The sequence below is a fragment of the Ranitomeya variabilis genome, chromosome 4 (genome assembly GCF_051348905.1).
Source record: "Ranitomeya variabilis isolate aRanVar5 chromosome 4, aRanVar5.hap1, whole genome shotgun sequence".
Taxonomy (NCBI): Eukaryota; Metazoa; Chordata; class Amphibia; order Anura; family Dendrobatidae; genus Ranitomeya; species Ranitomeya variabilis.
The window spans coordinates 664,733,801-664,758,478 of record NC_135235.1 but is presented as its reverse complement, the minus strand read 5'-3'; the positions used below and the strand labels follow the sequence as shown (position 1 = coordinate 664,758,478).

General features: G+C 46.5%; 1 protein-coding gene across 1 annotated transcript in view; it reads right to left on the bottom strand.

The window, feature by feature from the left end:
* Positions 1 to 22,844, bottom strand: part of LOC143767053 (uncharacterized) — a 108,737-nt gene extending 85,893 nt beyond the window's left edge. Inside the window, 6 exon segments of the mRNA XM_077255074.1 lie at positions 14,263 to 14,329; positions 16,028 to 16,125; positions 16,209 to 16,332; positions 16,415 to 16,594; positions 16,724 to 16,874; positions 22,785 to 22,844. Coding sequence (XP_077111189.1) covers positions 14,263 to 14,329; positions 16,028 to 16,125; positions 16,209 to 16,332; positions 16,415 to 16,594; positions 16,724 to 16,795 — 541 coding nt within the window. The 5' untranslated portion in view covers positions 16,796 to 16,874; positions 22,785 to 22,844.
* Between the last annotated feature and the right edge of the window lie 1,834 nt (positions 22,845 to 24,678).

Below are 24,678 nucleotides of genomic sequence, written 5' to 3'. Positions count from 1 at the left end.
TCTTCTATCTCCCAAAAAACCTTAAGAAAATTACACCTTAATTTGTAATCCCTTAATTTCATAGAAACATGGAGAACTCTGCACCCTTCGACCAAGGATTTCACTTTTTTCTCACCCCAATACAATAGTTATCACAGACTAGACTATGTCCTGATGCAATCCCCAAACCTTCAACTTGTTAAATCAGCAAATATCAATGTCATCTCAATTTCGGACCATGCCCCAATATTTTTAGAAATTATCATCATCACATCCATGTCTAACCCCCTCCACTCTTGGACCTTAAATGAAACGCTCTTAGATTCTACAGCCCACATTACTAAGCTTTCCAATTCTCTCAACCTTTTTTTTTCCAAGAAAACTCTCATTCAGGCCCATCACAGCCTATGGTATGGGAGGCTGATAAGGCCGTTATGAGAGGAGAATTTGTGGCATTGGCTTCATACTTAAAGCAGAAACGATAGAGAGAAATGATTTCTATCCTTCATCAAATTAACTCATTTGAAACCCTGCATAAACGATCATTAGCAACCGAGGTGCAAGAGGAACTAATTAAGCTATGGCAAGCCCTTAGAGATTTATTAAATATCCACTCAGCCAAGATTTATATGAAAAGTTGCCAGAAGTTTTACCTTCATGGCAATAAAGGCAGCAAACTTATGACCTCACTACTAAAGAAACGTAATGATAAAACCTTTATAAAGCAAATTAACTCCACTGATGGCTCAACAGCCATTGAGACTGCCGATATTGCCAAAGAGTTTAAAAAGTTCTATGAAGGGCTATATAATCTTGGAACACCAATGGATACTTTAGATCCAACTGTGGCTTCAGAAAAGACTTCCTCGTTCCTTGACCCTTTACAATTACCTCAGCCCACCCCAGAAAATCACTCCCTACTAACAGCTCCGGTTACTACTCAGGAGATACTTGAAACTTTATCGACTTAACCGAATGGAAAAGCCCATGGCCCCGACGGACTTCCTATCTAATACTACAAAAAATTTATGAAATCCCTTCTTCCACATTTGATGACACTGTTTAATTCTTATTTAGCTGCACATTAGACGGACACATTGTCAATTTAGACAATAGCCATCTAAATCTAGCCGGTCCTGGTTGGATATGATGACTAAATTGCCACCTCCGAGACTAAAGATTACCTTTCATCTATATTCCCGCCTTATCACCCCATCTTCCACACATAAACTTTCCTTAATTTACTCCTGGGAGTTGGAACTCAACATCAGTTTCTCCGAGGAACAAATTTCCAAAATCTTAATAAACGCACAAGGGTTCTCTAGGTGTATCCTCCTCCAGGAAAACTCTTATAAAATCCTAACTAGATGGCATAAGACACCAGCCAAACTTTATCACACGGGCCTATCAGAAACTAGCGCTTGCTGGAGATGTCATACACATACGGGTCACCAAATCCGCATCTTTTGGGACTGCTCGGCACTTAATGGCTTTTGGTTGAATATTAATAGAGAACTTAACCCCTTCATGACCTTGGGATTTTCCATTTTTCCGTGTTCGTTTCTCACTCCCCTCCTTCCCAGAGCCATAACTTTTTTATTTTTCCGTCAATTTGGCCATGTGAGGGCTTATTTTTTGCGAAACGAGTTGTACTTTGAACTACATCATTGGTTTTACCATGTCGTGTACTAGAAAACGGGAAAAATATTCCAAGTGCGGTGAAATTGCAAAAAAGTGCAGTCCCACACTTGTTTTTTGTTTGGCTTTATTACTAGGTTCACTAAGTGCTAAAACTTTTATCTAAGTGGTGAAAAAAAATTCCAAACTTTGCTAAAAAAAAAAAAATTGCGCCATTTTCTGATACCCGTAGCGTCTCCATTTTTCGTGATCTCGGGTCGAGTGAGGGCTTATTTTTTGCGTGCCGAGCTGACGTTTTTATTGATACAACTTTTGTGCAGATATGTCCTTTTGATTGCCTGTTATTGCATTTTAATGCAATGTCGTGGTGACCAAAAAAACGTAATCCTTGTGTTTCGAATTTTTTTTATCGCTACGCCATTTAGCGATCAGGTTAATCCTTTTTTTCATTGACAGATCGGGCGATTCTGAACGCGGCGATACCAAATATGTGTAGGTTTGATTTTTTTTTTAATTGATTTATTTTGAATGGAGCGAAAGGGGGGTGATTTAAACTTTTATATTTTTTTTATTTTTTTCACATTTTTTTTAATTTTTTTTTACTTTTGCCATGCTTCAATAGCCTCCATGGGAGGCTAGAAGCTGGCACAACTCGATCGGCTCAGCTACATGGGAGCGATCATCAGATCGCTCCTATGTAGCTGAATTCCTGCATTGCTATGAGTGTCGACCACAGGGTGGCGCTCATAGCAATCCGGCATCAGTAACCATAGAGCTCTCAAGGACCTCTATGGTTACTATGCAGACGCATCGCTGACCCCCGATCATGTGACGGGGGCCGGCGATGCGAGCATTTCCGGCAGTGCGGCCAGAATCGGTAGTTAAATGCTGCTGTCAGCGTTTGACAGCGACATTTAACTAGTTAATAGCGGTGGGTGAACCGCGATTCCACCAGTCGCTATTGCGGGCACATGTCAGCTGTTCAAAACAGTTGCCATGTCCCGGCTTTGATGCGGGCTCACCGCCGGAGTCCGCATCAATGCGGCTGTTCTGACCTCGGACGTACTATCCTGTCCGAGGTCAGCAAGAAGGTTAGAAAATTACAGCTCCTTACTTCTGACCTACAGGCTGTAGAAGCTCTTTTGTCGTGCCCATCCAAAAGCTTTAAACCAAAAGCTTTGAAACATGGCCTTCTCCCTTTACTAATCAGTGCAGCAAAACACTTAATCGCTCTGCACTGGAAGGCCTCCCACTTTCCAGGATAATTCTGCTCACCATAACGGACCATATGTCTCTGGCCCTCATATACTTACCTCCTGGCGAATTTGTTAGCTTGGCTATATGTTATAGTATTCAATTATGTGTACCTCCCCTTTTGTTGTTTATAGTTGGTAATTCCACCCAATGATACCTTGTTTGACATAGATAACCCAACCTAACCAATGCTTTTGAACTTCCTCCACCCCTTCCGTAACTTCTCCTTTTCCCCCATGACCCCCCCCCCCTTGCTTCCCAACCCACCCCCCTTTTTTCCCTTATCGTCGGTTCAACTAAATGCTGATTTGTAATTGGTAACTATTTTCTAACTGTTTCTACTATTTTCCCTGATATACCGTACTTAAAGGGAAGGTGCCATAAAAAAAAAAAAAATTCCAGCAATTGAAAAATGTAAAGGATTAATGTTTACATTTTCTTAAAAAAATATTATCATTTGTTTATAATTTAGTAAAATATGAAAAATAATTTTAAAAGGTTTGGCATTTCCACTTTTAAACACTAGGGGGAGCAGCTGCTGAAATTTGACAAAAACCTAGTGTACAACTAGCTCACATTACTGCACTGCAGTAATTATTGGCGGAGTCTGCTGACATGGGTGTGATGTCTCCTCTCCTCCCCTTCTGGTATTTGCTAAGGGATAAGAGGATGATATTCAGGAACACAGTGAGCAGCCATTTTGTTGCTGACTGCAAAGTTATACTGACAAGTAGACAGTCAGGAGGATGGCAGGCAGCAAGGATTCTGGGAGATATGTGGTGGAGGGAGCAGGGTGACAGCAGCACCGAGTATTTCAGGAGAGCAGTGTGCTGGTCTATGGGGGTTCCCTGTTTGGTGCGTGGAGCAGCCAGTGGAGCGCTGTCTTTTATACTCATGGATGGACCGTCTGCTCCACAGAACTACACTCACACGCTCCCAACTGTATACTTAGCTTTTACTGGCTATTAAAATGGGGGACACCCCCCAAAAAAAAAGACGTGGGGCCCCCTATATTTAATAACCATCAAATACTATGCAGACAGCTGCGGGCTGACATTAATAGCCTAGGAAGGGGCCATGGATATTGTCCCCCCCAGGCTAAAAACATCAGCTCTCAGCCGCCTTTTACATGCGCCTTTTCTGGCGCTTTGCTTGGCAATTTCCACTTGCCCTGTAGCGGTAGCAAGTGGGGTTCATATTTGTGGGGTTAATGTCACCTTCATATTGTCTGGTGACATCAAGCCCACGGCTTAGTAATGGAGAGGCGTCTATAAGGCACCCATCCATTACTAATCCTATAGTTGTATTGTAAATAAAGACTCGGCCAGAATAAAGTCCTTTATTAATCATCTTTTTTAAACCATACTGAACGCATAATCCTCGACTCCCTCATCTCCCTCAACAAAAATAATAAACCACAATGGGGAAAGACACGCAGGGGGGAGAGGAGTGCATAGGAGAGGATTAGATACTGACTGCTGAGTCGTGTATCTAATCCTGTCCTGTGTGATACAGACTGCTGAGCCGTGTATCTAATCCTGTTCTGTGTGATACCGACTGCTGAGCCGTGTATCTAATCCTGTCCTGTGTGATACCGACTGCTGAGCCGTGTATCTAATCCTGTTCTGTGTGATACTGACTGCTGAGGACTCAGTACAGGATTAGCTACACAGGACTAGATTAGCTACACAGGACTAGATTAGCTACACAGGACTAGATTAGCTACACAGGACTAGATTAGCTACACAGGACTAGATTAGCTACACAGGACAGAGGTAGCAGTGGTAGGTGTATATAGAGGCAGGTAGCAGTGGTATATAGAGGCAGATAGCAGTGGTAGGTGGTATATAGAGGTAGGTAGCAGTGGTATATAGAGGCAGGTAGCAGTGGAAGGTGGTATATAGAGGCAGGCAGCAGTGGTATATAGAGGCAGGCAGCAGTGGTAGGTGGTATATAGGGGCAGGTAGCAGTGGTAAGTGGTATATAGGGGCAGGTAGCAGTGGTATATAGGGGCAGGTAGCAGTGGAAGGTATATAGAGGCAGGTAGCAGTGGTATATAGAGGCAGGTAGCAGTGGTAGATGGTATATGGGGCAGGTAGCAGTGGTAGGTGGTATATAGAGGCAGGTAGCAGTGGTAGGTGGTATATAGAGGTATGTTGCAGTGGTAGGTGGTATATTGAGGCAGGTAGCAGTGGTATATAGAGGCAGGTAGCAGTGGTAGGTGGTATATAGAGGCAGGTAGCAGTGGTATATATAGAGGCATGTTGCAGTGGTAGGTGGCATATAGAGGCAGGTAGCAGTGGTAGGTGGTATATAGAGTCAGGTAGCAGTGGTAAGTGGAATATAGGGGCAGGTAGCAGTGGTAGGTGGTATATAGGGGCAGGTAGCAGTGGTATAAAGAGGCAGGTAGCAGTGGTAGGTGGTATATAGAGGCAGGTAGCAGTGGTAGGTGGTATATAGAGGCAGGTAGCAGTGGTAGGTGGTATATAGAGGCAGGTAGCAGTGGTAGGTGGTACATAGAGGCAGGTAGCAGTGGTAGGTGGTATATAGGGGCAGGTAGCAGTGGTAGGTGGTATATAGGGGCAGGTAGCAGTGGTAGGTGGTACATAGGGGAAGGTAGCAGTGGTATAGAGGTATATAGGGGCAGGTAGCAGTGGTAGGTGGCATATAGGGGCAGGTAGCAGTGGTAGATGGTATATAGGGGCTGGTAGCAGTGGTATATAGGGGCAGGTAGCAGTGGTAGGTGGTATATAGGGGCAGGTAGCAGTGGTAGGTGGTATATAGGGGCAGGTAGCAGTGGTAGGTGGTATATAGGGGCTGGTAGCAGTGGTATATAGGGGCAGGTAGCAGTGGTAGGTGGTATATAGGGGCAGGTAGCAGTGGTAGGTGGTATATAGGGGCAGGTAGCAGTGGTATATAGGGGCAGGTAGCAGTGGTAGGTGGTATATAGGGGCAGGCAGCAGTGGTAGGTGGTATATAGGGGCAGGTAGCAGTGGTAGGTGGTATATAGGGGCAGGTAGCAGTGGTAGGTGGTATATAGAGGCAGGTAGCAGTGGTATATATAGAGGCATGTTGCAGTGGTAGGTGGCATATAGAGGCAGGTAGCAGTGGTAGGTGGTATATAGAGTCAGGTAGCAGTGGTAAGTGGAATATAGGGGCAGGTAGCAGTGGTAGGTGGTATATAGGGGCAGGTAGCAGTGGTATAAAGAGGCAGGTAGCAGTGGTAGGTGGTATATAGAGGCAGGTAGCAGTGGTAGGTGGTATATAGAGGCAGGTAGCAGTGGTATATAGAGGCAGGTAGCAGTGGTAGGTGGTATATAGAGGCAGGTAGCAGTGGTAGGTGGTACATAGAGGCAGGTAGCAGTGGTAGGTGGTATATAGGGGCAGGTAGCAGTGGTAGGTGGTATATAGGGGCAGGTAGCAGTGGTAGGTGGTACATAGGGGAAGGTAGCAGTGGTATAGAGGTATATAGGGGCAGGTAGCAGTGGTAGGTGGCATATAGGGGCAGGTAGCAGTGGTAGATGGTATATAGGGGCTGGTAGCAGTGGTATATAGGGGCAGGTAGCAGTGGTAGGTGGTATATAGGGGCAGGTAGCAGTGGTAGGTGGTATATAGGGGCAGGTAGCAGTGGTAGGTGGTATATAGGGGCTGGTAGCAGTGGTATATAGGGGCAGGTAGCAGTGGTAGGTGGTATATAGGGGCAGGTAGCAGTGGTAGGTGGTATATAGGGGCAGGTAGCAGTGGTATATAGGGGCAGGTAGCAGTGGTAGGTGGTATATAGGGGCTGGTAGCAGTGGTAGGTGGTATATAGGGGCTGGTAGCAGTGGTAGGTGGTATATAGGGGCTGGTAGCAGTGGTATATAGGGGCAGGTAGCAGATGTAGGTGGTATATAGGGGCTGGTAGCAGTGGTAGGTGGTATATAGAGGCAGGTAGCAGTGGTATATAGAGGCAGGTAGCAGTGGAAGGTGGTATATAGAGGCAGGCAGCAGTGGTATATAGAGGCAGGCAGCAGTGGTAGGTGGTATATAGGGGCAGGTAGCAGTGGTAAGTGGTATATAGGGGCAGGTAGCAGTGGTATATAGGGGCAGGTAGCAGTGGTAGGTATATAGAGGCAGGTAGCAGTGGTATATAGAGGCAGGTAGCAGTGGTAGATGGTATATGGGGCAGGTAGCAGTGGTAGGTGGTATATAGAGGAAGGTAGCAGTGGTAGGTGGTATATAGAGGTATGTTGCAGTGGTAGGTGGTATATTGAGGCAGGTAGCAGTGGTATATAGAGGCAGGTAGCAGTGGTAGGTGGTATATAGAGGCAGGTAGCAGTGGTATATATAGAGGCATGTTGCAGTGGTAGGTGGCATATAGAGGCAGGTAGCAGTGGTAGGTGGTATATAGAGGCAGGTAGCAGTGGTATATATAGAGGCATGTTGCAGTGGTAGGTGGTATATAGAGGCAGGTAGCAGTGGTAAGTGTAATATAGTGGCAGGTAGCAGTGGTATATAGGGACAGGTAGCAGTGGTAGGTGGTATATAGGGGCAGGTAGCAGTGGTAGGTGGTATATAGAGGCAGGTAGCAGTGGTAGGTGGTATATAGAGGCAGGTAGCAGTGGTATATAGAGGCAGGTAGCAGTGGTAGGTGGTACATAGAGGCAGGTAGCAGTGGTAGGTGGTATACAGGGGCAGGTAGCAGTGGTAGGTGGTATATAGGGGCAGGTAGCAGTGGTAGGTGGTATATAGGGGCAGGTAGCAGTGGTAGGTGGTACATAGGGGCAGGTAGCAGTGGTATAGAGGTATATAGGGGCAGGTAGCAGTGGTAGGTGGCATATAGGGGCAGGTAGCAGTGGTAGGTGGTATATAGGGGCTGGTAGCAGTGGTATATAGGGGCAGGTAGCAGTGGTAGGTGGTATATAGGGGCAGGTAGCAGTGGTAGGTGGTATATAGGGGCAGGTAGCAGTGGTAGGTGGTATATAGGGGCTGGTAGCAGTGGTATATAGGGGCAGGTAGCAGTGGTAGGTGGTATATAGGGGCAGGTAGCAGTGGTAGGTGGTATATAGGGGCAGGTAGCAGTGGTAGGTGGTATATAGGGGCAGGTAGCAGTGGTAGGTGGTATATAGGGGCAGGTAGCAGTGGTAGGTGGTATATAGAGGCAGGTAGCAGTGGTAGGTGGTATATAGGGGCAGGTAGCAGTGGTATATATAGGCAGGTAGCAGTGGTAGGTGGTATATAGGGGCAGGCAGCAGTGGTATATATAGGCAGGTAGCAGTAGTAGGTGGTATATAGGGGCAGGCAGCAGTGGTAGGTGGTATATAGGGGCAGGTAGCAGTGGTAGGTGGTATATAGGGGCAGGTAGCAGTGGTAGGTGGTATATAGAGGCAGGTAGCAGTGGTAGGTGGTATATAGAGGCAGGTAGCAGTGGTAGGTGGTATATAGGGGCAGGTAGCAGTGGTATATATAGGCAGGTAGCAGTGGTAGGTGGTATATAGGGGCAGGCAGCAGTGGTATATATAGGCAGGTAGCAGTAGTAGGTGGTATATAGGGGCAGGTAGCAGTGGTAGGTGGTATATAGGGGCAGGTAGCAGTGGTAGGTGGTATATAGAGGCAGGTAGCAGTGGTAGGTGGTATATAGGGGCAGGTAGCAGTGGTAGGTGGTATATATAGGCAGGTAGCAGTGGTAGGTGGTATATAGGGGCAGGTAGCAGTGGTAGGTGGTATATAGAGGCAGGTAGCAGTGGTAGGTGGTATATAGGGGCAGGCAGCAGTGGTATATATAGGCAGGTAGCAGTAGTAGGTGGTATATAGGGGCAGGCAGCAGTGGTATATAGGGGCTGGTAGCAGTGGTAGATGCATAAGAAAATAGAAAGCCTGTACTTACCTTCCGTCCTCTCCCAGGATGTGCTGAATCCTGTTCAGGGCAGAGCAGTGGGACGATCTCCCTGCTGTGCTCTGAACAGCTCGGCAGTGAGCAGTGATTGCAGCCTGTACTGTAATACTAAGTACAGGCTGGAATCACCTCGCTGCAGATACTTACCTCGGACCCTCGCTTCCCAGCAGCAGCTTCTCCCTGGCAGCTCCAGCCATCGCACGCACTGAGCTGTGTGTGCGATGACAGAGGAAAATAAACAACAAAATGGCCACGATCTCCTCTCACAGCTGTGACCTAGCAGCTCAGTGGGCGTGGCCAAGTCACAGCTGAGAGGCAGGAGGCGCGGCCTCAATGAAAGAGATGCGGTCAGGGTCCAAGCGTTGGCTCCTATGCCCATGGCTGCCGTAAGTGAGGTGTGCAGTGTCCAGTGGTAAAAGTAAAAGTGAATAAATAAAAAAGTATGAAAGTAGTACATTTACTTTTGTATTAAAAATAATTGATTATATAATCAATAATTATTAATACAAAAACTAAAATCACAGCACCTTCCCTTTAAATAAAGAATTTAAAAAAAAAATTACAAAGGGATTGGAGTAGAGCTGGCAAAGATGTCTGTGGAGCTGATAGGAGAAGTAATATATCATCTGCAAACATAAAAAGCTTGTGGGAAATTGATGCAATTTCTATACCTTGTATATTAGCGTTAAAACGAAGATGGATAGCTAGTGGTTCAATTGCAAGAAGGAATAATATGGTAGAGGTGATAGGGGACACCCTTGACAAGTGCCTCTTCCCCATGCCAGTTTTTTCATTTATTTATTATTTATTTATAGTGCAGGTGGCGGCTGATGAATACCCCCATCAGCCGCTCCTGCTGTCACTGTTATTAGCGGCAGCAGGGGTAGGCTGATGGGAGTAATAGTCCCATCAGGCGCCGCCTGCTGTCTCTTTGGTATATAATTCTGTGACACAGCCATGGTGTCAATATGACCACTGCACCCCTAGATGAATTCACTGAGAGGTGTAGTTTGTAAAATAAGGTCACTTATGAGGGGTTTTAATGTCCTGGCACCTCATGGGCTCTCCCAGTAGGTCATGGCACCAAGGGCCGGACTGGCCATCTGGTAAATACCAGAAGGGCCTGTCCCTGTAGTGGACTGCTGATCACCTCCACTCGGTCTCACAAGCATGCACGTCAGACAGCATTAGCTTGCCTTGCGCCCCCAATCACGCTGCACAGCTGAAACCAGCATGACCAGGGGGCGGCGCTCTATGCTGTTCTGTGCAGCCCCTTGGCCCTGCTCATTTTTGTTGTGCAGCGCGATCGTGTGTATAAGCAGCAGTTTTAGGCTTTGTGCTTCGGAGATGTACAAGTGCCGGCCTGGTCAACCCAGTATGGCAGATACGCCCACACTGCAAGATGTGAGGGTGCGACGGTCTGCTGATCTCACGTCACCTGCATGTCCCCGGGCTGATTCCACGGAGAGGAACTTCTTAGATGAGGGCAGCAGAGCAGAGTGCCCGGGGGCCGGGGCAGGAGGTCTCTGACAGGGTCGGATCTTGCCATGAGGTGCGTGCAGTCACTCTGAGGCAGGCGAGATGATTTATTGCCCAGCATGAAGCTTGTCACAGATGGGGTCTCACTGTCAGTGGGGTCATCAGCTCCAGCGTTACCCGATCTGTGTGTAAGAACAAGCTGCAGCAAGAACTCACAGTCCCAGGGCGACTGCAGACAGCTGTATACAGGACCATAGACTGCTCCTGAGCCTGACTGCAGGACATCAATATATATATATATATATATATATATATATATATATATATATATATATATATATATATATATATATATATATATATATATATATATATATATATATATATATATATACACACACAGTCAGTGCATATATCATAGTATACACATAGTACATACAGTGTACAGGAGAATATGTCACTGATATAGCCTACACTATGTGTACAGACGTCTGATGTTGTATACAGGGTAATATGTGGTGCTATAAAATCTGATGTCTCATACTGTAATATATAGCATGACACATAATCCTGTATATTATATCGGATGTCTATGCACATAGTATAGGATACAGCAGGGATATAATATGCGGTGTGTGCAGACATCTGATATTACATACAGGGTGATATGTGATGCTCTAAAATCTGATGTCTGCACTCATAGCGTAAAATATAACATGACAAGTTACCCTGTATATAACATCCGATGTCTGTGCACATAGTATAGGATATAGCAGGGCTATAAGATGCTGTGTGCACAGACTTTGGATGTTATATAGAGGGTAATATGTGACTGGTGTAATATCTGATGTGTGTGGTCACAGTATACAGTAGCGTAGCTACCGGGGGGCAGAGTGAGCAGAGTGGCCCACCCAGAGCTACACTGTCCTAATTAATCAGCATGTATAAAGCACATATACAGATAAGCCCTGCGGTAGAGCACAGGGAGACACGATCTTCCCGCCCTACTACTCTCTATTCTGTAGACCGCAGATGACTGTATGCCTGCGGTCTATAGAACAACTGAGGCGTTTACGCACACACAGGACTTCTGAGTCCTGGCACGGTGACGTCATTGTGCTGCGCTGGGATTCTGGACATTTGGTGCGTGTGTTGGCGCTATGCAGCATGTTGCGTTGCCACAGGACACGTCAGGATCCTGGGTTATGTGAGTATAAGATTTTTTTTAAATTAAAACTTGTAGTATGATGTCGTAGCATTATGAACAATTGGGGACCCATATACATATCCTTCAAAGAGTGTGGGGGCCCTCATACATTGTAGGGAGTAATTCAGCAGCAATTATACAGCTGGTGGACTAATACAGGGGCCACCTGTTCCCATTATTATGGTTTCAAGAGGGGTGCCCCACTCCCCCCTGCAAAGTGGTACAGGAACCTAGGTCTCATGTAACATCATGTTTGTTGTGCTCCTGCAGCAAACACAGTTTCACCTCGCCTATGGCCTCTGCGTGCACCATCAGCAGCGCATCCACTTTACCGCACGCCTTTCGCATTTTAAATTTGGTATAAATTTATATGCCTGCAAACTTTCTGGTATTAGCAGGGAAAAGAAAATATTTAGCCCTGACAAGGTTTGTTGTTTTAACAGTGCAGCAGTAGTATACAAGTATTAAAACCCTGCTTAGATGCTTCTAATCCAAAGCTATACCTCTACTCAATGTAGGTAACAGCAGTTTTACTACAGAAAGAGAAATATTTAGCCCTGAGAAGGACTGTTGTTTCAAAGCTGCAGAAGCGGTATACAAGTTATGCAACAGCACTCTTAATAAACCCCGACTATATACCGGCTTTAAACGACGCTCTCACTTGTATAACAACTCTCCCTGAACTGTTTCCTAGACACTGGCTCGGGCAGTGGGCCACTGGGTCTTATGTAAGACCCCATGATGTGAGGCGGCCGGCCAATCACAGTAATGTCAGTATCCAACAGGACTACGGTATTACTGTGCATAGGGGGCAATTCTCAAATGTTTATTAGCTGCCTAACAGGCTTCAAACATGCAGGGCAGGGACTCGACAAGGCGCTCGATAAACCGCGATACTCACTCGAGTGCAGAGCGTGCCGAGCATCCCGATGCTTGATCGCTCATCAACAATTGCGAGGCATCAGCATTGCAAGGCATTATACATATCAGTATTACACTGACAGAAACCTCTTAGACCATGCATGTCGCATGGTCTAACACTCTTACCGTAGGTCTCTGCCCGGAGGTCAACTCGACAACCCTGGGTTGCCATTACAACGATTGGTCTCTCGCGATGACGTCACGGGGCCTCCGATCGGAAGCCTACCAAATATGCTGTGATCAATATACTGTAGATTGCTGCATTAACGGGATTAAACAACTGGGGGCGGTACAGGCATCACAGCTGGCAGTGACAGCCGAGTCTCAGCTATCATGTAAAGGTACCTTCACATGAAGCGACGCTGCAGCGATAGCGACAACGATGCCGATCGCTGCAGCGTCGCTGTTTGATCGCTGGGGAGCTGTCACACAGACCGCTCTCCAGCGACCAACAATGCCGAGGTCCCCGGGTAAACATCGGGTTGCTAAGCGCAGGGCCACGCTTAGTAACCCCATGTTTACCCTGGTTACCAGTGTAAAAGTAAAAAAAACAAACAGTACACACTCACCTGCGCGTCCCCCGGCGTCCGCTTCCTGACACTGACTGAGCTCCGGCCCTAACAGCAGAGCGGTGACGTCACCGCTGTGCTTTCACTTTCACTTTAGGGCCGGCGCTCAGTCAGTGTCAGGAAGCAGACGCTGGGGGACGCGCAGGTGAGTATGTACTGTTTGTTTTTTTTACTTTTACGCTGGTAACCAGGGTAAACATCGGGTTACTAAGCGCGGCCCTGCGCTTGGTAACCCGATGTTTACCCTGGTTACCAGTGTAAAACATCGCTGGTATCGTTGCTTTTGCTTTCAAACACAACGATACACGGCGATCGGACGACCAAATAAAGTTCTGGACTTTATTCAGCGACATCACAGCAGGATCCTGATCGCTGCTGCGTGTCAAACTAAACGATATCGCTAGCCAGGACGCTGCAACATCACGGATCGCTAGCGATATCGTTACAAAGTCGTTTCGTGTGAAGGTACCTTTAGCCGAGCTCAGCTCCTTGTGGTGATTACGCCGGCACAGCGCATGATCGCCATGACATACTTATACATCTGCTTACTGCAGTCGATACGCATCTACTGGGTCATGTCGACCATGTAAATTCTTCTTTTGTATGCACTATATTTACTTTTGAAAAATAAAAATAAAAGGAAAGTCCAGTCCTGTTGAGCCGGACTCCAATTTTTTCTATTTTCTTTGATGTGAGGCCAGGGCGAGGCTGGTGTCTGAGCCCCAGGTGGATGAGCATAAAGCAACTGGGTGAGCTGGAATCAAGTTTTTACTCTTAGAACTTAGTTGGCTTTAAAATAAATTTAAAATTCTGGATAAAACTCTGTTATTGTAGAGAAATTCACACTTGGCCTCACTGCACATTTCATGTTGTGGATCATAAAAGCGAAGTTTGGCCACAAAGACTGGACTTGTTCTTGTAGGGACCATATGAGCACATACAGCAGCACAGAAGGGAGAGGAGGTAGACTTATCAAATAAAATATCAGGGTTCTAGGAAGCCATTGTAATATTTTACTTAAAATAATTTTCTAACTTGTCAGCACTTTCTACATACGCTGTCATTAGACTTTGTAGTTTACAGATCAGGACAGATAAGAGAAAGAATCTTCTAATTTCAGGGGGTAGTTGGATCCTCCAGGTTGTAAGTTCTATAGAAGAAGGAGTTTCAATGCCCAAAGTAATTGAACATGTTTCGAGTGGAGGAACATGTACGGTGTCTAATGGCAAAATTGTGATCACATGATTGTGTTATGTCCAGACTACACCGCTGATAAAGCAGTGAAAGCTGCTGACTGAGATGAATCTGTGACTTCTCTGCATTTAGTGGTTACTACTCACCTGGGTAGTCATATGAGGGAACCTCCTCTTTAATCTCTGTAGTACTAATGTGGGTCAGATCTTCACCCTGAAACAACAGACAGATGGAGAAGTCACATCTATGATCGGCTCTAATACTCCATCTCCACCGTTCTCTTTACAAAAGTGTAAAACATACAGTATTATTTGGACTATAAGACGCGCCGGACCATAAGACGCACCTAGGTTTTAGAGGAGGAAATTAGGGAAAAAAATTGAAGCAAAAAATGTGGTCAATTCTGTACATAATATTCACAATTCCGGTATATATGGTCCCCTCATCCCCATCCTGATACACATGGCCCCTTCATCCTTATCTTGGTATATATGGTTCCTCCTCATCCATATGTCCCTATCCTGGTGTGTATACCCCTCTTATCCATATCCTGGCATGCATGACCCTCATCCTAATCTTGGTATGCATGGCTCCCTCCTCCTTAGCCTGGTATGCATGCCCCCCTTATCTCTAGCCTGATAGGAATAGTCCCCTTTATCCCCATCCTGGTATGCATGCCTCCTCATCAATATCCTGGTATGCAGGACCCCCATCTCGTCCTAATATGCATGGCCCCATCCTTAACCTGGTATGCTTGGCCCCCATCCTGATCCTGGTATGCATGGAACCATCCTTATACTGCCATGATTGTCCCCCACCCTCATCCTGGTATGAATGGCTAAATCAGAAAACAAACAAAAAAAAAATAAAAAAAAAAATATTACACTTACCTTACCGGCACTCCCTCGTAGTGTCCTACTCCTTTGCCAGCAGCTGCTTTATGCTTGTAAGCAGCGCATGGCAGGGACGTCATGCGCTGCTTGCAAGTCGAAGGGCAGCTGCCGGAATACTCACTGCTCTGCATGCCGGGACTGTGTGCATGGAGAGCAGTGAGCATTCTTTGCTCTTCAGTAAAGCTCACAGTGTCAGCCGCTGGCCTCCTGCAGCTGCCGGCAGGTGGTCATGTGTGCTGCTACTTAACAGAAATGAATATTCTCCGCATTCCACTCCCATGGGCGTAGAATGCAGAGAATATCCATTCCTTGTAGTTGCAGCCAACAGCTGCAGGAAGGCTCCGGCTGACACTGATCGCGCTACTGAAGAGAAATGAATGTTCACTGCTCTCTGCGCACACAGTCCCAGCATGGGGAGCAGTGAGTATTCAGGCAGCTGCCCTTCGGCTTCAAGCAGTGCATGACGTCCCTGCCATACGCTGCTTAAAAGCATAAAGCAGCTACTGGCAAAGGAGCAGGACGCTGCGAGGGAGCGCTGGGAAGGTAAGTGTAATTTTTTTTTTCTATGTTTTTTGATGGGGCCCTGGATACCAGGATGGGGGTGGGGGCCAATCATACCAGGATAAGGATGGAGCCTTGCATACCAGGACTGGGATAGGGGCCAGTCATATAAGGATGCTAAAGGGAAAAAATATTAATTGCCCTCCATGCCCATAGGCGTGGAATGCAGTGAATATTTCTCTTTAGCAGTGGGCACAGGAGTTAGCAGCAGAAGCCGGCTCCTGCCTCTGTGACTCACTACTCCGCCAATGCCGCTTCCCCACCTCCCCACCACAGCCTGTACATCCAGACTATAAGACACAACCCCCATTTTCCTTCACATTTTTGGAGGAAAAAAGTGCGTCTTATAGTCCTAAAAGTATGGTAATACTGGTGGATAAAACAAGACGGAACACAAGATCTTTACAGCCGCCTATACATCATAGGGAAGATCTCATGGCACCTTCTCTCCACCTACCTGATGATCCTGAGGAACATCTAGATTTTCTTGTTTACAGTCCTGTGGAAGAAGAGGATGAGGACAGCTCTCTGGTGTTGTCCTCTTACTGGATAGAACTGGAGGAAACACATACAGGGACTGAATTCATTCTTTACATACAAATAATTATAGGCCGTGTGTATTTAGTCCTGTCTATTACCTGGTGATGTGAGGGGCTGGGAAACTGCCATCATAACGTCCTTGAACAGATCTTTGTGCTCTTCTAAATACTCCCACTCCTCCATGGAGAAATAGACGGCAACATCCTGACACCTTACAGGAACCTGACACATACAATGATACTGTCATCCCCCGATCCCTTCATAGCATTACTGTATAATGTCCCAGCATTCCCAGCAGTGTCACCTCTCCAGTCAGCAGCTCAGTCATCTTGTAGGCAAGTTCTAGGATCTTCGGGTCATTGATATCCTCATGTATCAGGGGGTGAGGTGGAGGTTCCATGATTGGGCTCAGGGTTCTTCCCCATCCCTCAGACACTGGGGCCTGACAGCGCTCACTAGAGGTCTTCTTCACTACTGTGTAATCCTGGTTATGGAGAGACACATTAATAAATCTCACTAAAGACATTTCCAGAGTCCTTACCTCTCCAGTTCTGTCCATCTGTTATTCCCATAGATAAGAATGACGTAATGTGATGTCATCAGAATCTCTCACCTCTCCAGTAAGCCGGAAGAGGATCTCTAGGTTAAGTTGTAATAGCCTCTCCGCCATTTTGTTCATGTCCATATCCAACCTTGATGGGTAAATCAGAATAATTGTCTAAATATAGAAGATCTCCGCTGAGAGGATTCAGTATCGAGGGGACCTTGATATGAAGAAGATGAGACCAATGTAACATCATAAAGAATCCCATGTAATAATACAAATACTGGAGATGATAAGAGGAAACATATGAGGAGATATAATTTGAGGATGCTATATTATCTAGTCTAGCATGGATTGGGATATCAGTTAAATTGCTGACCAAGTCATCTCCTCCATGCTCCAAATCACTGGCTATGATGGACATAGGTACCTCTAATTTGTTGAGACTTACAAGGAAATATAGAGACTGGTGGAGGACTCAAGCAGTGGTGACACAGGAGTAGTGTGGAGTCATTAATGTGATATTATCTTTATTAATTTTTCTACATTGTTTTTTGTTCCTGACTTCTACAATAAAACCTACATACTTTAATCCACACATCAAACAAAAACAAAATAAAAGTTCATGAGCCAACAGCTATGTAGAAAATCACTAAATCTTTTATACAGTAGGTAAAATAAGTCTAGGTCCAAAAGAAGAATATATCAGTTTTAATTGCGTAATCCACAGTCCACCCCCGGAGAAAGGCAGGACTGGCGCTATTCCAGAAGAGAGGACACTTATGGGTCAGTGTGTATCTCTTCTTCACAGCACTGTTATTGCTATTGTTGTATATACAGCTAACAAAGAATCCCCTAAAATATCAATATCTATTAGTCCATTTAAAAACAACCCCAAACTATACGAGATATAGAAAAACACACAATGGTTAGAAGATATGTCACCCAATATCTGTAGACAGAGGAAATAGATGCCCAGCTGATAATGTGTATTGCTGAAGGCTTTTTTACACTCTATGAAAAACTAATCTTAAAGAATGAATGTGAATTTATGGCACCTAATTGTCACCATTCCCACTTTTTATGCTCTCGATTAAGTTCACAAAGGGTTAGACCCACTCAGAGGACGTCAAAGCCTAAGTTATACCTACTAAAAGTACCGTATTTTTCGGATTATAAAACACTTTTTCCCCAAAAATTCGGGGGGAAAATGGAGGGGGTGCCTTATAATTCGGATATACCTTACCGGCCGCTGTGGAGCAAGGTCCCAAGGTAACTGCTGCAGGAGGCAAGAGTGACGCGTTGCTTCAGGCCGCAGGCTGGGATTTGGGGGTGTTTAGAGGTGCAACACTGGGGATGTTCAGTGGTGCGGTGGGACCCGCCGACATTTTGTCAAAGCCCGGAGCCCCCTGTACTTCCATGGCTTACATTGCGGTGGACTCCAGGAAAATGGCTGCCGGGGCGGCGCATGCACAGATGGAGATCTCGGCACCAAGTTCTCGGGAGATGAGATCTCAGCCCAAGATCTCCATCTCCACATGCGCCACTCCCGGCAGCCATTTTCCCGGAGTCCTCCGCAATGTAAACCATACAAGTACGGGGGGCTCCGGGCTTTAACAAAATCTTGGCGGAGTCCCTGCACCACCGAACACCCGTAGCGTTGCACATCCGAACACCCCTTTCTCCCAGTCTGGGGTCCGCAGCATCGCCCCACTCCTGCCTCCACCAGCACTGACCCTGGGACCCCGCTTCACAGCAGCCACCACCCCCGGTAAGCAATAAGACGCATGGATAGTAAGAAGCACCACCATTTTATTAAAAAAAAGGGTTCTTTTCCTATTTTTCTCCTCAAAATTTGGGGTGCACCTTAGAATTCGGTTTGTCTTATAAACTAAAATACGGTAAGTAAAATGCAAAAGTGCATATAAATAACATAGGGTACTTACTAAATACTGTTTGTGATTAAAATTAAAAACGTAAAAGCCAAGTATGCTTTAAGTTCTTGCACTCAGGGGTGAGGCCTCACTTTCTTTGAGCTGGACATTACATTTATATAGCTTCCCATTGCTGGGTGTCCATACTTGGGCCCCGGCCCTGCTTGGCACCTATTGACATTGAGGTTATTTTTGACAAATCCTCAACAGTATCTTCATTGTGAATAATGATTAAGAATTTATCAAACACTGAGCTTCTGTACACATACTGATCTGGGTGACAGCGTATATTACTAGAGGTTAGGACCGTTATGACAGAGTACACCTTGGTTCTGATGACATGGCTTTTAGGCTTTTTTAATAAAAAACAGAGTTTACTAAGTACCGTATGTTATTTATATGCATTTTTGCTTTTTACTTGCTTGTAGTAGGGAATATGATCATGTAGTTTCTATCTTAGGTTTTGTCTGTGTGATAGCCAGCGTGAACATGCTCCAACACGTTGCATGTATACCAACTTGTACTCCAATTTGTTTCTTTTGGTTTTGCTGCACTTGGAGGAAACCTGTAGTGTCAGGAGTAAATTCCATGAGTCAGTAGATAGGGTTTTAAATAGACAAGATACTCCGCCCCTTTGTCACTTCGATGCCTTCATATGTCAGGGATACAGACGTTCTCTTGGTGAAATTAGATGGTATTGTCATAAGGAACAATACTATTTGGCTTCCACAGTTGTAGAGGCACAATATAGTAGTATTCCCCATGAAGAAGGGATCATGGTGGCTAATTATTTTCTTAAATCCAGAACCATACAATGTAGTGACATAACCAATTTCTTCCCAAATTACTTCGATTTATCCTTACCCATAACTATTTCCTATTTAATGGGAAGATATTCCACCAGATCAGAGGGACCGTGATGGGGGGGTTCCTGTGCCTGTCTTATTAAAATCTACTTCTGGGCTGGTGGGAGGAAATGGTAATCTTCCGGGAGGAGTTTGATGGAACTCCAAGATAATGTCCTGGGTCATATACATAGACGAAGTGTTCATTTTTATGGTCCAGATCTGCTATAGGTTTCAATTCATTTATTGCATACCCAAATATGAACAAGTTCAGAAGATGGCTCTATGGAACTTCCCGTTATGTGCAGTGCGCCTTTGAAGCAGGGAAGTGTACACTCAGTTACAGAGGCGCAGTGATGCTGCCAACATGAGCGAAGTGCAAATGGGAGATTTGGATGAGCTGGTGATGACACCAACATGTGAAACTTACACTATCATTCAAAAGTTTAGGGTCACCCAGACAATTTTGTGTCCAAGAAAACTCATACTTTTATTAATCAAATGAGTTGCCAAATGAATTGAAAATCTATTCCAGACATTAACAAGGTTAAAAAAAAAGATTTCTATTTGAAACAATAATTTTCTCCTTCAAACTTTGCGTTCCTCAAAGAATGCTCCCTTGGCAGCAATTACAGTACTGCAGACCTTTGTCATTCTAGCAGTGAATTTGCTGAGGTAATCTGGAGAAATTTCACCCCATGCTTCCAGAAGCCCCTCCCACAAGTTGGTTTGGCTTGATGGGCACTTTTTGAGTACCATACCGTCAAGCTGCTCAGACAACAGCTCAATGGGGTTGAGATCTGGTGACAGCGCTGACCACTCCATTACAGATAGAATACCAGCTGCCTTCTTCCCTAAATAGTTCTTGCATAATTTGGAGGTGTGCTTTTGGTCATTGTCCTGTTGTAGGATGAAATTGGCTCCAATCAAGCGCTGTCCACAGGGTATGGCATGGCGTTGCAAAATGGAGTGATAGCCTTCCTTATTCAAAATCCCTTTTACCTTGTACAAATCTCCCACTTTACCAGCACCAAAGCAACCCCAGACCATCACATTACCTCCACCATGCTTGACAGATTGCGTCAGGCACTCTTCCAGCATCTTTTCAGTTGTTCTGCATCTCACAAATGTTCTTCTGTGTGATCCAAACACCACAAACTTGGATACATCTGTCCATAACTTTTTTCCAATCTTCCTCTGTCCAATGTCTGTGTTCTTTTGCCCATATTAATCTTTTCCTTTTATTAGCCAGTCTCAGATATGGCTTTTTCTTTGCCACTCTGCCCTGAAGGCCAGCATCCCGGAGTCGCCTCTTCACTGTAGACGTTGACACTGGCGTTTTGCGTGTACTAATAATGAAGCTGCCAGTTGAGGACCTGTGAGGCGTCGATTTCTCAAACTACAGACTCTAATGTCCATTTTCTTGTTGCTCAGTTGTGCAGCGGGGCCTACCACTTCTCTTTCTACTCTGGTTAGAGCCTGTTTGTGTTCTCTTCTGAAGGGAGTAGTACACACTGTTGTGGGAAATCTTCAGTTTCTTGGCAATTTCTCGCATGGAATAGCCTTCATTTCTAAGAACAAGAATAGACTGTCGAGTTTCACTTGAAAGTTCTTTTTTTCTTGCCATTTTGAGAGTTTAATGGAACCAACAAATGTAATGCTCCAGATTCTCAACTAGCTCAAAGGAAGGTCAGGTTTATAGGTTCTCTAATCAGCCAAACTGTTTTCAGCTGTGCTAACATACTTGCACAAGGGTTTTCAAAGGTATTCTAACCATTCATTAGCCTTCTTACACAGTTAGCAAATACAAAGTACCATAAGAACACTGGAGTGATGGTTGTTGGAAATGGGCCTCTATACACCTATAAATGTATAGAGTGTATTTCTGAATCATTTAATGTTAGCGTAATTGGAAAAAACTGTGCTTTTCTTTCAAAAATAAGGAAATTTCTAAGTGACCCTAAACTTTTGAACGGTAGTGTATGTTATCACACCCACAGGGATGTGATAACATGGAAAGATGGCTGACTAGTCTGGAGATACCAACACCTCATCTACTAGAGCTCTAATTAGCATAGGGAAAATGGAGCTTATAAATGCTTTTTATTAACATTAATTAAACGGAATAACATTATACAGGGCTGGTTAGGGAGGGAATTTAGTCATAAGTACGTGACTGCTGCTTGTGTTGGGCAATGGGGGACCTAACAGGTTCCAAGAGAAAAATAAATATCACAGTTTTAGCAAAAGAGAAAGAACATTCTCCATTCCTGATGAGGACAGAGAGAAGACATCTTCTATATATCTGAGGTAACGGAGAGACAACATCCATTATTGTATCTGAGGCAGAAAGACAGAGGCAGAGCGCCTCCTCCATTATATCTGGGGCACAGAGAGGGGGAGTCCTGTGTTCCCCATAGACACATCCCAATATATCGCCATGACAGCCGGGGCCTAACAATGGGGTCCTAGAACGACATTATTAAATTATAAAGAGAAAACAACAAGGTAAAATCCAGCTACATTCACTGAAGAGAAAAAGTTCTACTGCTGGGATAATCTGTCCCCAGAATGTCTCCATTAGGCTACGTTCACATTTGCGTTGTGCGCCGCAGCGTCGGCGCCGCAGCGCACAACGCAAACAAAAACGCAGCAAAACGCATGCACAACGCTGCGTTTTGCGCCGCATGCGTCGTTTTTTTCATTGAATTTGGACGCAGCAAAAATGCAACTTGCTGCGTCCTCTGTGCCCCGACGCGGGCGCCGCAGCGACGCATGCGGCGCAAAACGCAAGTGCGCCGCATGTCCATGCGCCCCCATGTTAAATATAGGGGCGCATGACGCATGCGGCGCCGCTGCGGCGCCCGACGCTGCGGCGCTGGCCGCAAATGTGAACGTAGCCTTACATGTACAGCTCACACCGCAGATAACAGCCCCTCATACATCTATAGCACCGGCCCCGGGGCCACATCTCCAGCCCTGGGAAACTGATCCAGGAGGTCGGTGCTGTGTCCCGGGGTCATCTGTACCTGCACCAGGAGTGGGGGAGGGAGGAGTTATTTATTAGGAGGTGGTAGGGGGGGACATATTGTGGGGGGCAACTTGTAGTGTCATAATGTGTGTGTGGGGGGATGGCGGTACTGGGGGAGCATTATACTGTGTGTGGGGAGCAGATGGGGCACAGTACTAGGCGAGGATTATGTGTCTCCTTAGTTGGGTCGTATCTATCAGAGGAAGGGGAATAAAAACGTTATTGATTTTTATAAAATGATAACAAAAAACATCTAAACAGTGTCAGGGCTGAAGGGGTTACTGCCCCCCACCCAGTAATGGGGAACCTCCAGCACCTACCTCCACCTGCAGAGCCGCACACCACATATATGGCTGCTCTGTGCGCACAGGACCTGTGATGAGGTCACAGGAGGGGAGGAGTCAGGGGTCACATGATCAGGGCCTCAGTGTATGCAGGACTCTGCTGTGCTGGTTGTCATGGTGCTGGATGAGGGGAAGTTTATGTGTGAGGTCAGGAGGGGTTTACAGGGTGGATGTAGCAGAGCTGTGTGTGTACGGTGTGTACGGAGCAGAGCCGTGTGTACGAGGTGTACAGAGCGGAGCCGTGTGTGTACGAGGTGTACGGAGCGGGGCCGCGTGTGTACGAGGTGTACGGAGCAGAGCCGTGTGTACGAGGTGTACAGAGCGGAGCCGCGTGTGTACGAGGTGTACGGAGCGGAGCCGTGTGTGTGAGGTGTACAGAGCGGAGCCGTGTGTGTACGAGGTGTACGGAGCGGGGCCGCGTGTGTACGAGGTGTACGGAGCAGAGCCGTGTGTGTACGAGGTGTACGGAGCAGAGCCGTGTGTGTACGAGGTGTACGGAGCGGAGCCGTGTGTACGAGGTGTACGGAGCGGAGCCGTGTGTGTACGAGGTGTACGGAGCGGAGCCGTGTGTACGAGGTGTACAGAGCGGAGCCGTGTGTACGAGGTGTACGGAGCGGAGCCGTGTGTGTACGAGGTGTACGGAGCGGGGCCGCGTGTGTACGAGGTGTACGGAGCAGAGCCGTGTGTGTACGAGGTGTACGGAGCAGAGCCGTGTGTGTACGAGGTGTACGGAGCGGAGCCGTGTGTGTACGAGGTGTACGGAGCAAAGCCGTGTGTGTACGAGGTGTACGGAGCAGAGCCGTGTGTACGAGGTGTACAGAGCGGAGCCGTGTGTACGAAGCGGAGCCGTGTGTACGAGGTGTACGGAGCAGAGCCATGTGTGTATGGGGTGTACGGAGCGGAGCCGTGTGAGGTGTACGGAGCGGAGCCGTGTGTACGAGGTGTATGGAGCGGAGCCATGTGTGTACGAGGTGCGCGGAGCAGAGCCGTGTGTGTATGGGGTGTGCGGAGCAGAGCCGTGTGTGTGTGAGGTGTACGGAGCAGAGCCGCGTGTCTAATTGTGCCCCCCCCCCCTCCTTAGCACACCCAGTTTTCCCCTTACGGCCCTGTTTCTCTGCCCTGTAGTGATGGGCAGTCCGGCTCTTTTTGGTGATCCGGCTCTCATGGCTCCGCTCACCAAAAAGAGCCGGCTCTTTCGGCTCACGAACCGTCTCTTTTTGGATCCTAAATGGATCCCTATTGAATACCTGTTCGGGCGTCCGAAACCCCGCCCACCTACCACAGAAACCCCGCCCACTTCCCATGAGCCAATTAAATTGAAGAGTGGGCGGAGTTTTGCTCAGGTGGGCGGAGTTACACATGCCGAAGTCCGGGAGTTTACGCCCAGTGAGAGCCATTCAGGAATTTTAGTGGCTCTCACTGGTGTGCCGGCTCCCATCGTTCACAGCAGGGAGCCGGCTCTTTGTGTCGGCTCGTTCACGAACGACACATCACTACTGCCCTGGGCCCAATCCCGGGGGTGCGGCTCGCTCGCTTACAGATTTGGGACATCTTGGTAGAAGTCTCTCCCGATCTCGTACTTAGGCCGGCATCACACTTACCGTATGGAAAATCGATCGGAGTCTCCCTGTCGAGAGTCGCACAAGTGTTCTCCGTATGGTGATCTGTGTTATGTGTTTGCAATGCGATTTCTCACCTATGTATCCGTATGGCTTTACATTTCTCACTGCTTTTCCCCAATTAATTTAATGGCTCAATGGGCTGAAATGAGGAAAATGTGTATTTCTCACAAGTCACACTGATGGTCCGTGTGGTGTCTGTTTTTTTCTCGCACCCATAGACTTGCATTGGCGAGACTCGGCCGATATAC